Below are 15,469 nucleotides of genomic sequence, written 5' to 3'. Positions count from 1 at the left end.
AAAGAAAATTTAATTCTCTGTACAGCATACTTGATAAATTCTTTATCATTAAAACTAATGTGGAAAAGTTTTGCATTCCAGTAATCGAGTCTCAGAGTCTTTTTTGCCCAAGGTATGGAAGCAGTTGATTTTAGAAGTTCAGTTGCACTACTGGAGATTAAATATAAAATGCCAAAGAAATGTTTTGAATTTGAAACAGAACTAGCAGTAATGGAAGTGCTCACTCCAGGGCCCTTGTTAGTGCTTCAGTCTGATTCTCCAGGAATAAGTAGTCAAGATTCTTTCTTTTTTCTTTACTATACAAGTGTAAGTTCCTTCATTAATTGCATTTGCAATGATGCTCATGTGATCTTCATTTAAGGATAAGTAACCTGGATATGAGTATTCCAGAAGCTCCTTATCTTTATACCAGCTGTCATAAGAAAAATAATAGAAATTAAACTACAAAATGTCTAGTACAATGCAATATCTAAGTTTTGCTGAATATGTACAGCACAGATGGGACTTTAACAAAACAAGGTTAAGTTTTACTATATATTTCAGGTAGACAATGGCAGCTATGTAACAGGGCACTGAGTAATTTCAGGGCTTGAATCTTAATGAAAGTTGATGGGAATTTGGATCCTCAGTCTAAACTAACTCATGGACTTCAGCATATCTGTTTTAAATACATCCAGAAATAATGTATTTGTACGTTAGTAAGAGCTAACAAACCATTAATTGAAAAGGGTAAATTGAAGACTAGGTTTTTGCAGCATCTGGGCCAGGGAATTTGACTTGATGGTAAGAATTATCTTTGTGCTATATATATGAATTGGATTTTATCCTTTTTCAACTCGGCTTGCTCATTTCCGGTAGCTCTGCTTTCAGACTAAATGCTTTGCAATGTTATAAACAGTATTTGCACACTCCCTTCTCACAGTTAGCCAGCCCCCCTCTTTCTACTCTGAGTGCCAAATAAGACAGTGACACGCTCCAGAAGATAAACTGCATTCTTATTTATGCTGTTTTGACATCCTTCCTCATCCCTTTTGGTATGTAAGCTGCAAAGTCTCCTAAAGGACTGGAATAAAAGATAGAGTACTTACTAAACTTTGCCTTTTTTATGAATTATCTTCTGTCCACAGCGGAAGGTGACGTTCCTGCCTTCAGAAACAGTCTTGGTTTTTGTCCTTGGCGGGGGCAGAGTAGGGGGGACGGTTGGAAATGGGAATTCTGTCCACCAGAGGCGAGAGAAAGAAATGGCAAAAGTTAGCATATCTCATTATCAAGCTTTAGTCATTCTAAAACTTTCACAGAATTATGTTACCACCTAAGGAACCTTAAAAGTATTAGTTTAAAAATGCCTCCGACTGAGCAATTCTTAGATAGACATGTAATGTTATACATATGCAAAGGTAACAGTTTTGTGGCTTGTAGACTGACAGAGAGGGATAAAAAAAAATCACGTTGCCTGTTTCATATTTATGGAAGAGTATACATTCTGTATATGAACAGTCCCCTAAAATATATGGATTTGTAATGATCTGACTGCATCTTTGCATTACTGTGATCTACAAAAAGACCTCTGTACTGGAGAAGGAGGTACTAGTTATACCGTACATCATCTTAAGGTCAGTAAGTATTTATCCGAAGCTTAATTCCACAGCTGCAGTAACTTGACCTGATCCTCCATTAGTCCCTTATCTGGATTCATAAAACTGAGAGACTAGATAAGGTGATTAACATACTTTATCTCCTTTTCTTCAGAGCAGCTCAAGTCCAGCTGTGCTTGAGATGTCATTTGTCTTGTTTATGTCCCACCACTGCATCAGGAACTGTACTGCATCTCTTATCCCTGAATTTAACACATCAGCATCTCACTTCCTCAGTTGGGTCCAAAAGGGAAGCAGTCTGAGGCACACAGAGTAGTTGTGTTTTCAGAGACTCCCTATCATTGGTTCAGTTAACTAGAGAAGAATGGGACAGTTTAAGGTTCTAGTCCACAAATGTTTACACATCAAAGCTGCTTCCTACTTCAAGCCTTGATCTTGGCTCAGATATGTAAGAGGCCATCTCCGCTGTGCTTCTCATTAGAGCTGGATGGGGCTAGTCATTTGCATCCACCGATCTCTAGTGTGGAATTAAGATCCTGTCTATCCCTGCAGCAAACTCTGCTTAACTTCCTCCCTCTGTGCAAACCCCATGAAAAATCCCAGAAGAAAAGTTAGATACCATAGCAGAAGTCACAGGTGGATGGACAGTGCTTTTTCATCAACTTCCTGCGTTTCTCGCAGAAACCTTTTTGTGCCCATGATGGGCACATAAATAATCTGTCTTTACATCCTGAAACAGAAGGAGACAAGACATTAGAGGGATTGGGGTAGACTGTTCTTTCTGGGAATCAAATTGACATTTCATCTAAATTAGATCGTTCAATGTAAATGGTAGAGCTGGGATAGGAAAGAATCTAAAACGGGAGTAAATAACTAACTAGAACAGGGTACCATTATTATGTGAGCAGCGGACTAGATACCGAGCTACTTTCACGCAGTAGCATCAGTGATTCACGCGAGTTGCTATTTGTAAGTAAGTCCTACACTAGCTCACATTTGAAGAGTAGCAGGCAAACGTGTCAGAGCTTGAGAGAATCTTGCCACAGCCTGTTTGGTTTGCAGAGAGCTTTGTCATGTATTAATACTTCTGAATCCAGCCAAAAGAGTAATTAACAGCTGTTTGCCTTCCCCCCTCCTTTGCACATGAGCTTTTCCTTTGGGCACCTGATGCTTGCAGATGTATAAATGCAAGTCAGGGCTCTCCACGGCTAAAATTGACCTTTTATTCTTGTATAAGCCACAGTCCAAAAGGCCCAAAGAGTCAATGCCCAGAGCTGGTTGCTGGGCTGGGACATAATGATCCAGGCACGTGAGAACACAGACAGTGTTGTGCCTCTGCTGGAGCTGCTCAGAGCAGTCTGAGGACAGAGTGGACTGACCCCTCGGAAACCTTTTCTCAGAACTGCCATCTGGGGAGGTGGGAACACGGACCTCCAGCCTCCCGTCTATCACATTTGAAGCTAGTAGTGCTGGAAACAGAAATACTACACCTCCTTTTAGCTCTACTTTGCATAAAAAGGAGTCAGATCCCTCCTGCTCACTGGCTTACAGCCTAGTCCTGCCAAATGATGAGGGTCTAACACCATAAGAGCTCCACAGGATCCAACTGACACTTCAGGCAAACCTTCTTTACACAGAGGAGCCCAGAGCACAACCTTGCCTTCCTTACCGTAAAGTCTGTGAATTCCCCAAACTTCATCTTGAGAGATGGTCTTTTTCCCAGTCAAAGTGGCATTGATGTGCATGAGGGCGTTGGGATTCAGGGAGTGCATGAGCCCTAAGGCGTGTCCTATTTCATGAGCTGCTACATGTACCAGATCTGTAAGCCAAACACCTGGAAGAGAAACAAAAACAGCTGGCACTGCGTGGCAAAGTACATTTGCTAATCCTGGTGTAAAACCAGAGGAAATATTTTAGCACTAGGACAGTATGGTCTTATCAAAGGTTTCCCTAGTTTCATCTTCTCTGTAGCTGCTTGGGTGCAAATAAATGAGCCAATTATTTCCACATGCTTCTAATTTGAAACAGCAGGACACAGAGCAGCACTGCCAGACTACAGGAAAACTGCTCTGAGTGCGCAATGTTTGAAATGAAGGCAAGTGCCCTGCGTAACATTTACTTACTCTTGACAGCTTTCTGCTAACTTTGTTCCCGCAGCCCTGAGCTGTAACTGGAAATGGCTGTTTGGAAATGAGACCGCTAGCTGGGATATTCCAGTCTGAAAGAGCCTCTGACTGACCTCTGCATCCCCCATAGCCTATAGTTTCTGGGTAGCATCTTGAAACCTGCTTCCAGCAGAGATGGATTTTTAACTGAAAGATGACTCGCAAGAGGTGTTATTTATTACCAACACCTATCTTGATACCTTGCACAATTACAGGCCACAAGAATCTCACACAATTCCTGTGTTAAACCCAACTGCTTATGGAAAGAAAGGATCTGAAAGGGGTAGCTTGTACGTGTGCTTAATTCATCAGTACATTAACTAGGAATACCTAGTGGGTGGATTTTTTTGGATGATCTTAAAGAATTCTGCTAAATCTCTCTGACGTGACTTGGAAGAACAATGATTTCATTCTACTTTGTTCCCATCCTTCTTTATGCCAATAAAGAAGGCTAATTTAGCTTTGGAAAGAGAAGCAATCATTGTGAACAAGTATGAAATGGCTCAGCCTTACACTGGCCTTCTGAAGTCAGAATTGTTATTACTGTTTCACAAAGGTGACTGAATTGTATGCAAATCAACTGCAGGACTGTCTCCATAGAAAAGACTGGAGTTACACTGCCATGATAGAGAGTCAGTGGCAGAACTGGCACTCAGGACACTGATTTATTCCATAATCTTAGTAAAACTTCACTAAGAATCAAGTTTTGCAAGTGTCTATACTTGTTTCAACAGCTGCTTGCAGAAAAATGCAGGTTAGAAAAACACATTGTTCCCCGATAACTCTGTAACTTCGAGGCATAGGCTTGTTACCAAACTCTCTGATTTTTATTCTCCCTGACAAACATTGACATTTGATATAGTTAGCAGACTTTAGAAGTTTGATGGAGAAGGGCATCTTTTCAAAGCTGAGTATTTCACAAAATTTAATCTGACCAGTTTTTTCTTAATACACACTGACATTCTGGCTTTAAAAATCATCTCCCTCTGGTCTTTGTCCCTAGATGTTATCTGTTGCTGTGCTTTGGAAAACAAGGATAGGAAAAGTCCTTCTATGTCACCTAAAACCTCCTCTCCTCTCTTTTTATTTGGTGAAAAGCAGAATATCTTACTTTCAAAAAAAGTACTGAGTTGGTCATACAATATGAACCGAATTTGCTAGTCAGGGACCATCTGCTTTTAATTAAAAGTTGGTTTTGATATCACTTAAAAAAAAAAAAAAACACAAGAAGAAAAAACCACCAAGCTGCAAGCAACACAGACATTTTTAGGTGCCCACAAACCCAAAAAACCTAAAATGTAAAGAGCCATGCCAACAAGTTAAAGTAATATAACATGGCCCTTCTCAGAGATGCACCTGCCTGGGCAGAAGCCACATGTAATAACTGAGTATGTGGCCAAACTAGTAAGTCCACTGAAATATTCAGAAAGAAACGGCACTGCCACCAAACACGGTCCCTTATAGCAGTTCAGTCACATGACAGCAAGACCAACAGCTTCCAAAACTACAGAAAATCACAACCATTTCTGTTGTCTCTTTCCCATACTAGGTAAACCCCAGAACAAGGACTAAAATAAAAGTCCTACAGGCATTAATCATGCGCTCCCAGAGACATGTGTTACCTTTTTTCCAGCTGAACCGGGTATTCCCCAATATCCAATATTCATGGTCATCAAAATGGATTTCCCCGTTGGGTGGGAAGAAGGCATGGGCAAGTTCCCCTGTTGTTCCATCAAAGCAGTGGTGAATAAGAGACTCCAGGCAGTCTGTGTGATTGATAGAGTAGAAGCCTGTGAAAAAAAAAGCAGATTTAGTGTATCTAGCAGGGTAAGGCCATCCAGGACACAGACAGCTGTAAACTTGTGGTTTACAAAAAAAAAAAAAACCAACAAAAAAACCCCCACTCTTATGGTATCCCACATATTTTCCAACCTACAGAGCCACAAAAGGAAAAATAAATGCAAAGCAATTGTCAGGAATGATGGCTGTGGTGCAAACTATACTCAGCCCTGTGATGACCCTGGATTTAGAGCTGTTTCCAACAGACACAAATGAGTCTACTTTTCAGAAAGGAATGCTGAGCTCTTTTTGCAACATCACATGGAAATTCTTCTTTATTTTGGAGAGAAGTTGGACAGTGAGATGATAACCCCAGGATGTAATTGTTCCATTTAAAATGTAAATAAGCAGATAGCCTTATAGTCATAGCGGCTTGCTGTCTTTTTGCTAGTGCCATGACAGCATCTCAGCGTAGCCTGCGTCCAATGGAACTGGGCCACTTGGAGCTCACATGTAGTAGCAGGACAGACCCCTGGGAAGGCATATGGTGTGCCTGTAAGTAGCGTCATGCAACACGAGAGTGAAGAGCACGTTGCGAAACAATGGTAAATCTGCTGGTTATCTCAATATTGCTGCCATCTGCGCAGGAAATAATTCTTTCACACAGACCATAAATCCCAGGAAGAATTTACATCTGGGGTTGAGCAGATAATGCCTCAGAACTAACATTTTTCTAGGCTTGAGAAACTTGGGAAGTATAGCGGTACAGAGGCAGAAGAAAGGAGAGGGGAGGGAGGACAGAGAAAAGATGGTGCTTCAACAGGATCAGCAAAAGGGAGACTAAAACCATAAACACACTGGAATCCGTCACCTGCTCTGTGTGACCTTGGATATGTCATTTCAATATTCAGTTTCCCCATCTGTGGAATAGAGCTAATCCTGTCCCAGTGGCAGATTTTGAGGGTTAATTCTTGTCAAATACCTAAAGCTTCCCAACTGCAAGATTCACAGAAAGTGTTAATTATGATAATAAGATCTCTGTAGAGCAACTAAAAGTAGTTTCTGTACCTGACTAAAGGCAAACGATGCCCCAGTTCCTCATCCAAGAGGCCCTGCTATGTCCATACAGCAGAGGAGGACTATCTCCTGCCTCCGAACTCCACAAGTCCCTTGTGGAGTTAACATGCACAAGAGTGTTCCGTCAGTCCAGGAGCCTGCGCAGGCTTACCTATTTTCAAGTCACTTGCTACGTGGCGTGGCACTTCTCTGAAGCTGAATGGTGAAACTTCACTCCACATTCGGAACGCAGCCGCTAGTCCCTTGCGTGTGTCCCTGGCATTTATGAGGTTTCTTGGAAAGGACAGGATTCTGTAGGAACACAGAACAACTTCAGGAAAATGGCATTCCCTTCTCAAACATCAGCTGAAGGCTCTCAAGGTTGCATCAGAAAATCAAGTCTTTCCATTCACTCTAATAGGTTCAAAACAGGAATAGCTTGAATTGGATATTATGAATATTTAATAAAACCCCCACAGGAACTAATATATTACAATATTACAATATATTTACAATCACATGTTCCGGACTACAGCTTTTGTCCCTCCTCAAGCACACCATTTTAGACAAGGTTCTCTTGGAAATCTGTTTTTATCCTAACATCTCCCAGTCTGTTGTGCAGTGTTGCTAGAAGAGGAAACAACTGCATTTCAGCAGCAGACTAGGTAACTCCTATTCATAACACTTAGGCTACCGTGTATGTGCACGTGCTGAATTATAACACTCGGGCAGAACTTTTGAAAGGGTTCCAAAGGTTATCAAAAGTTTGACAGTAAAACAAGTTATTTCCTTTGAAAAAAATCTCATCACTTGGGAGACTCGAGAGCACTTTTTGCTTAGGCCACAGGTACAGATACAGCTGAATGGTGAGAAAACGACTGGTGCAGGATGGCAGAACCATGGAAATGGATAGATGGCTCCTAGAAACTTACCTTGTCCCAAAAGAAGATCTGCATTCAGGAAATTGCCTGAAGTGTAGCAATTGGGAAAAGCTGTGTATATTCTGCTATCCCCTCTGGTTGTTTTTTAGCTATGCTGTTTATGTTCTCCCTTCGTCCCAGCACATCCTAAAGGGAGCAGAAGGTTTCGTATCAAGCCAGGCTGTTAATGAACGTGAACCTGGACAATTAAGACTATCATGAGGCTTAGCCTGTTTGGGATAAGCGTAAAGGGAGATACGTTCTCTGCTCAGTGTGAAGGAGTCAGGTTCATGCCACCCACTCATTCTTTGCTGGGCTTACAGGCAGAACCCCTGCTGTCCACCGGGAAGTAAACGTGTAGTGATCAGCACCACAGCATCACCCACAGAACAACGCAACAACCACCACCGCACATCGAGCAAATAAGGCCAGCGACAGTAACGACGAGAAATCTGTGTAACCAATGGCATTACAGCTACCTAGAGAACAGAGGTAACTGCAGCATCAGCCACACCTTGCAAATTATCTTCCCGGCCTGCATTTGGGGACCTTGAGCTACTCCCCCTCCTGCTTCTGTGGAGAAGAAAGGGGTTAGCGCAGAGCTTTCGGACAGATGCAGCTGCTGCCATCCTGCCCACCCCACTCGCCCTCCTCACTCACTCCTTACCTCCGCTGCCTCAGGCAAATCCACTGCAAACAAAGCTCAAAATGCCTTCCTTTCCTGTTTGTTGGTGACAGAAAACTCTCCCACCCTTTACAGTCACAGTCTGGTCGAGTTTTCCAGAGCGAGAGCGTGGGAGGGACCCTCACAGCTCCATAACGATGTCCTCAGCCCAATGCCAAGAAAAAGCTGCAACACATATTGCTGCTGCCGGAGGCCACTTATAAGTGTTTTCAGAAATCCAGTGTGACCTGCCATTCAAGCCACTGCAGTTTAACAGGTAGTGACTGCAGCTCTCGAGAGGTCGGGTTTGGGGCTTGCTCTGTACCTTAAAGTCAGGAGTGGCTGGAGTTAGCAGCCACATTAAAAGGACCTTTGTTATCACATAAGACATTGAAAAAACCTGGTTTGGCTGTTGTGTCTCCAGGAAGGTGCAGACTCTCAGCCAGGAGTGAACAACAGGCCTTTCTTCAGTCAAACCTCCAGGACTCCTGCTAGTCTGAGGTTTCCCGTGACAGTCTGATTCTACCTGCCAGTGCTCATCTTATGAAACTGTTTCCAAGGGGATTCCCTGAACCTTGTTCTGTCTGAGCTCATCTTAGCTCTCCTGAAAAATACTCAACAATACCATTAATATTTTCCCAGAGAGAAAAAGCATCTTTTCAGGATGCTGCCACCACAGCCCATCGCTCTGGATGGTTTCAGGGGCTGTTCAGCCACTGCTAAAGTAAGGAAGAGAGCTGCTCCAAGGCTAAACACCAAACAGGAGCGACATTGCCTTCTGCCAGCAGTAGCAGTAAAGACGGACAGCAACGAGAAACAGTTCAGTGTGAAAATCCATAGGATTCCATCAGCTTTGGCTCTGAACAGCCTGCTTGTTGAAAGTAGTACTAGCACTGCACATTTACGTAGCTCCATCCTATCAAAACCAGACCACTCTATAGCTGTATGGTACTGCTGGCATGCTGCTGGTTCTGAGCAGCGGTAAACCCAGCTGGAAATCAGTAATCTGGACAGCCACTTCTCCTTGGCAGAAACATCTGAAAATATTAGGGTTAACATTCACTCACCCTAGAATTGCCAAGGGCTTTTTATTGTTTATTTGTTAGTAATCTAAGAGTTGGCATCCTTTCCCAAAGACAACAGGGAGAAAGAGTTTCCCAAAAGCTCTCAGCACTAACAGAGCTCTGTCCTCCTGAAATCACAGAACCTTTCAATAGCTATTTCCCTCAGTGATTATTTAGGTTCATACAGAACTCTTTTAAAAATACCAAGCATGACAGAGTTAGTATTCAATTCACTACCTTCTGAAGGAAGTCCCTAGTTCTGGGAAGCCTATCTATCTGAAGCCTGAATCTGTCCCTGAACAGTTAGTTTTACTATAAGTAGCCCCAGCACACAGCCATTATGTGCTACTAGCTTCTAATGCAACGACAATGCTTTGCACGATCCATAGCTGACATGAGAGGTGCAGCATTTGTAAAAATACTTCCTACTTTAGAGCAGCTTTAGCAGCTATCCATTCATTAGCAAATAGATTAGTGATGTTCATATGGTAAATATCTATACCCGTGACAGGAAAAACTCAGACCCCAGTGACAGAAAAGGCTAATTCTTAGGGCTAATGCAAGTCCGTACTTGTATGTCAAGTTGAAGTGGTCCCATTTCAAGTGTCCTGGTGTGATCGTGTATCGTTTTCTCCTTGCTGGAGGCCGAGGTGGGAAAGTTGGACTGTGCAAAGCAGAGACACTCACTCCATGAAGACCAGGTGATGTGGCATCTTCCTTAAAAGATAAAACAGCAGGTTGAAAGAGATGGGAGAGACTGCAGGATTGAACAGTGTAAAAGAAAAACTACTAGATATGGGGCACGTGGAGGCTGGGGAGCAAAACTGGTACTCTCTTATGGGCGTCCAGGAGACAAGACTAGCGCGTCAGCTAGTCAGTGCTTTGCAAAGCATGCCTGTTCTGAGCGTGCTGAACAAAACCAAGACAGAGCAAAAGAGGGGCTACGCTGTGAGGAGTTCTTGGGGCGTGTCTTAGATCAAGACGTACGAGGAAAGGAAGGGAGCAGCACTCCTCAACACTGGATCACAGAGGATCAGGGCTGTGGGCTCCCTTGAGCTGCTGCATGATTCCAGAATAGGGCACTGCAGCCGCTCTGCTCTCCTCTTGGAATGCGGCACAGATGGAGCAGAAATGAGGCCTCAGTAGGCTTCTGGCCACAGTGAGTGCTGCAGCTCTTCCTGGAAAGTTTTCATTTCCTTTTCACTTTGCTATTGCTCTTCAGCCTCACCACAGAAGAAATAAAATACTGGACAAATGAGTAAAACAGGCAACCCTTTGTGCAGAGAGCTCTTTATAAAGCTGCATTGTGGATCTGAAATGCCTTCAAAGTAAATAGGAGCCCTGGAAACCCTGGAGTGCTTTTAAAGCCACCATACAGTAAAAGACATCATATTTCGTGACACGTCTGACTCAAACTATAAAAGCCTTTCAGTCCTGAGTAGTGGAGGTAGAAGAATGGGACCCAACACGGTTCTCTGGAAGTCTACCTGCTCTGCCTTCCCTTTTCAGGATTAAGACACTGAGTATCTCTGGGTCATCTTTGCTCCACAGGCACCAAGACTTACTAAGCGATATGTATAGTGGCAACGTTATAAAAGCTGCACCAGTACAAGTCTGTTCAGCCTCACAGCACATTCTATAGAAAGCAAGAGCTGTCTTCATTTCAGTCATGGAAGAACTGAGGCTGAGAGTCAAAACAGCATATCCCTGGTCTCACAGCAAGCCAACAGCAAGAAAAGACAAGAAGCCCGAAGCAACAGCTGCCAGATACGGCCCAAATCATTAGCACCTCTCCTTAACTACAGCTAGTTGTGACTGCTAACAGGCTGAGGGACTCTATCCTAGGAAACCAGTCTCTTTTTGCTCAGGTCTGTGAGCCATACTAGCTTCTATCTTGTTCTGATCTCAGTATCTTTCTTTCCTACAAGGAGAGCCTTTTAGTCTTTCTTCCATCTCAGCTGTAGGTCTGTCTCACAATTTGAAATCAGCATAGTCTTTGAATGTAAGGAATTACAAGGGCCATAGAACATCACCTATGAGACAGATGTTAACTAATACCTTGCCTTCGAAGTTGCAAGCTTTTGGCAGGGTATTTGATAGCATTTCTGGGAGCCTTCAGATGCCAATTTGCTAATGAAAGAACACACAGGATCACTTTTCCCTTTTAACCTTTGCAACTTTGCTGTATTAAGGGATCTGGTTGATGAACCCATACATTGTGGCTTGCTCAGCTCAAGGCCTAGCCCCTTCTTCACTAAGGCATGCGTGATGCAAGTACACTGGCTGTTGTCCCTCTCCCTTCACCTCCAGTGGCTTCTACCTCTGATTCTACTCTGAGAATGCCATTTTCCCTTGATAGGAAAGGAAAATTTTGCATCCTTTTGAGCAGCACAGACAAGGTGGAGGATCAGCCAACCTGTGTGTCAACAATCTATTGGAGCTGTAAGAGAAGCCTGGAGAAGATTAGCTCATAATTACAGGTTAATAAGATATTTTCCCTTTTTTTTTTTGCAGTTCTTTCAAGTAGGGTAGAATTAAGACAAATCCTTTCTGCCTTTGTTGTTTTCTCTACGATCCCTTGCCAGTATTGGGGCTGATTACACATTCATTCTGGCATCAGTCAGGAATAGCACAGGATTGCTAGTACTGTGAATTCTCAGTCAGTCCATGGGCTCTGACTCAGGAGACCTGATAACTTGTGATGGGATGAGGTAAGGTATTAACACTCTTCAGTAGCTGTCTATCCTTGCAATCAACGCTCCTGCTCCTTAGCAAAGCCAGCAGAACACGCAGTGCATTTGCTTTCTAGCATCTATAATTCACAGCCCAACTGGTGCCATTTCCAGTTTATGAGAATGCGCTGAGCTGTAAGCTGCATAGGCTGAGTAACAGACACTGCGCATTCTGTATCCTCTGCCACTGGGCTATTAAATTACACCAGGGCGAAATCCTGAGGCTCTTCTTAAAGCCCCCTGGGTATCAGCAGACGAAAATGAGACAGTCAGAAACAGCCTGCTGGCTTCTCCTTCTACAAGGAAAACTCCTGCAGCCCCATGGGAGAAAAATTCTTGTCTTCTCTACAGCCATTGAGCTTAAAACCCTAAGGCCACAAGTGCTGAAGAAGCAAGGCAGGGGGGGGGGAATGATCTGTCCCTACTCAGCTTATCCTCAAAATACAAAAGAAAGTAAGGGCGACTCAGGCCCAACAGCAATCACTGAAACTTGTATCTGGCCTAGCCACTAGATCAAGAAAGGTGCAGAGCATTGAGTTCTCTTGCTCAAACATTCTGCTCAGTCTTTGTTCTACTTCAGTCTTTGTTCTACCTACCACTGCTGCAACAGGATGCTTTTAATTAAGAATGTGTTGCAAAATGAATCAGGGAAGGGTGGGGTACCACACATAGGCTGTAGCTCAGATGTAGGATTCTGACAGAAATGGAATGACCTAGTTAAAAATTTCACAGTATAATTTGGATCAAAGGTCCTGTCTGGATGCCAAATAACCAAGACTATGGGAATACTCAGAACTGGAGAAGAGGTAAGCTGCTGCCAGGAGGAAACCCATTCGACTGTGGGTTAAGGTCTGAAACATTCAAAAAGCTTGGGAGGTACTAGAAGGACAGGTGTTTCAATTCTCTCTCTCTCAACAACTACAACAGACACCAACGTATATAAAGGCAGACACTGGCCAACATCCCTACTCTGTATTATCCGCCCTGTGCAGTCAGACCCCCATTAATTGACTTCATTGAGTGGTAATGAATGTAATTCATTCCCCTCTCTCTCCTAGTCATGCAGTTCCCCTCTCATAAACTAAACAGTAACAGAACTCTGTGACTTAGTACCAATTAATAAGAGCCCTGAGCATGTGATGCAAACAAGGGATGTTATTGCCAGGATCTTCATAAACACAAAGAGCAGGAAAGGATGTGAGCGCTTAGAGAAGATTGGTTTTTTATAAAATTAAAAGCTAAAATTAATCTAAAAGCAAAAATTGAGATCAGCTTCTGAGACTCCCAGAGCCTTCCAAGAGTTCCCCCTGAATATTGATCTGTCCCAGCATATCTTGCTAATGGATGGACCCTGAAAGAGAGTTAATACCAGCTCATAGTTTCTGTAGGTCCCGCATTAACTCCCAGTTTAGATCCTACACTACGAGCTCTGCCTCTGGAGTTTCTAGGAAAGTTCAGCTGCTGTGGAAGTCAGAATATGTGCATGCCACATCATACCAGGCTGGGAAAGCAGAGGTGCTCAAGAAGAATAGCCAAAGCTCCGAGGGAAAACAACCCAAACCTTTTGTGCATTCACTGTTTGGTTGTCTGCAAGCTGCATACACATCTCTAATAATCTGATTCTACTTGGATGCATAATTACCTTCTAGGATCCTTTGCAAAAAGGGACTCAAACAGCCATAAACAGAACTTGTTGCTTTAACAGTTATTTATATATTGTTTAGATTGCTACCTGAATGTATCCGTCTTCTAAAAAGAATACACATGTACATATATTTGATATCCCCACTCCCCTTTCAAGCATTTGAGAATTAGATCCTTTCTCCTACCTGACTTTTCTGAACTGCAGCTCCAGCTGGATCTCCCACAATAGCCAGCAAAGCCACCACAGGGAATATGCATAAAAATCCCACAATGGTTCTACAGCTATTGCTCTTTTTCTTGTCAACTGAGAGGAAGCTCTTCCTTCTGTCTGCAGAAAGTTGCTCTACTTGATCCATGTCGTTCTTTAATACTTTTTAGAGGGAGATGTGACAGATATTAAGACATTCTCTTCACAGAATGCATTGGTAATCCTTTTGCTCACAGTTGCATTTGGAGTATTTCTGAGCAGCCCTGCAGTCACTGCCAAAGTTGTGCAGAACCACTAGAGTTTCAAAAAGCTCTAAAAAAAAAAATAAAAAAAAAAAGTAGACTTTACATTAAGCCTGTTTCCAATGTGCCAAAGATTCTCTTAGCCTCTGCCAAGTGGTATCATATTACTGCAGCTGAAAGTTGGGCTGGCGGAGGAAAAGCAGCAGTGAAACAAGCTGGGATGGACATGAACTCTTTTAACTGTATAATCAACAGAGGACCAATCTGCAGTTGTCAGCTTTATGTAATGAAAAAATTGGGGGAGGGGGCAGAAAAAAGGAATCCAGAAGCCAGCATCATGCCCTTGGAATGTTTCATTAGGGATGCTTAACACTAGAAGAGCTGTCATTTGTCAAGGGCTGTCTTCAGGAGCAGAATGAAAAATGAGATGCTGTGAGAGGGCAGGCAGGGCTTCTCTGCTTAGGAAATTCTGGTCAGGGAGTTTACAAACTCAGAGAAAAGTAAACATCAACTCCCTCTTCCATGAAACTTGGCAACTGAACTGCAAATTTCTTGTGTACTTGGGAGCTACCCAGTCAAGGGTTATCATGCTGAGAAAGACAAGTATTTTCAGAATCTTACTGATTTGGGGCACCTTAGCTTGAGCACATCAGAAAGACTGACCTGGAGAAGTGGTCAGTTTGTCCGAAGCTGTTAGGTTCTTTAAGGCATCTCCAGGCTACAGACAAGAAGTCAGTTCAGGACTTTTTGAAAAAGCTTACTCAGAAACTCTCAGGTTTTCAGAAATAGCTGCACTTTTCTGCCTGGTCACTAAGTGCTAGATACTCAGTGCTCCTGAGGTGGGGTGTCCTTGGCTAAACAGTTCTGACCAGAGAGAGGAAAAGGAACTGTGCAATCTCCTAGTTTCCCAAGCAAATGGCAGGGAGGCGGTAGTTCTGTTGCCAGCTAGTATAAAACATTCCTAGGGGATATCCGAAGCATCTGAAAGGTTTCAGAAACTTCTTGCACTTTTAATAATGAAAAATGGTTTCATTCGAATTTTTTTCCCTAGTTCATAATCAAGCTTGCAACATTTTATGTTTCATGTATTTTCAGACTAAACCTGGCCTGGAGCTTTTAAACAACTCAGAATAAGGATGACCAATGAGTTCATGTACAATTTCATGAAAATTTTGTTTTTCAATTTTCACCAAGCTCCCCCCCCCCCCCCGAGAAAAAACATACTTTCTGCAGAGAGTAGACAAAGTGCAGCAGTTGTTCAGATACCAGGAGAAGGATAGAATAACGAGTAACATGGAAGGAAGTTATGGACAGAATTACAAAGGAAAGCTGGAACTAGGAGGAAGAGAAAGAGCAGAAAGCAACGGTACTGGGCTCTAACTCCTGTGGACCAAAGCAGT

At 43.0% G+C, this 15,469-nt stretch overlaps 1 protein-coding gene across 2 annotated transcripts; it reads right to left on the bottom strand.

The window, feature by feature from the left end:
* Positions 1-30: 30 nt before the first annotated feature.
* MMP23B (matrix metallopeptidase 23B) lies at positions 31-14,249 on the bottom strand. Of its 2 annotated transcripts, none has more exons than XM_010577438.1 (8): positions 13,805-14,249; positions 9,815-9,960; positions 6,768-6,907; positions 5,383-5,550; positions 3,265-3,429; positions 2,215-2,325; positions 1,089-1,215; positions 31-412 (listed from the first exon to the last, which is right to left on the bottom strand). In XM_010577438.1, exons 1-8 carry the CDS (start codon positions 13,973-13,975, stop codon positions 238-240), a joined length of 1,203 nt encoding a protein of 400 aa, XP_010575740.1. In that variant the 5' UTR covers positions 13,976-14,249; the 3' UTR covers positions 31-237. The 2 variants fall into 2 exon arrangements, with proteins under 2 accessions (XP_010575740.1, XP_010575741.1); XM_010577439.1 differs by having other exon boundaries at positions 9,815-9,956; positions 13,805-13,966.
* Positions 14,250-15,469: the final 1,220 nt, after the last annotated feature.

Source organism: Haliaeetus leucocephalus, unplaced genomic scaffold (assembly GCF_000737465.1).
Source record: "Haliaeetus leucocephalus isolate CR32 unplaced genomic scaffold, Haliaeetus_leucocephalus-4.0 Scaffold556, whole genome shotgun sequence".
In the NCBI taxonomy this organism is placed as follows: Eukaryota; Metazoa; Chordata; class Aves; order Accipitriformes; family Accipitridae; genus Haliaeetus; species Haliaeetus leucocephalus.
Note: the sequence above shows the minus strand (reverse complement) of the source record. Positions and strands in the feature narration are given on the sequence as shown.

Bases quoted from the DNA above. Each gene is read 5' to 3' on its own strand.
- MMP23B (XM_010577438.1), bottom strand. From the start codon at position 13,975: ATGGATCAAGTAGAGCAACTTTCTGCAGACAGAAGGAAGAGCTTCCTC. The intron at 9,961-13,804 runs GTAGGAGAAAGG...TTATCTTTTAAG, and splicing joins CTGCAGTTCAGAAAAGTCAG to GAAGATGCCACATCACCTGG. The intron at 1,216-2,214 runs GTATCTAACTTT...TCTGGTGGACAG, and splicing joins CACCTGTGACTTCTGCTATG to AATTCCCATTTCCAACCGTC.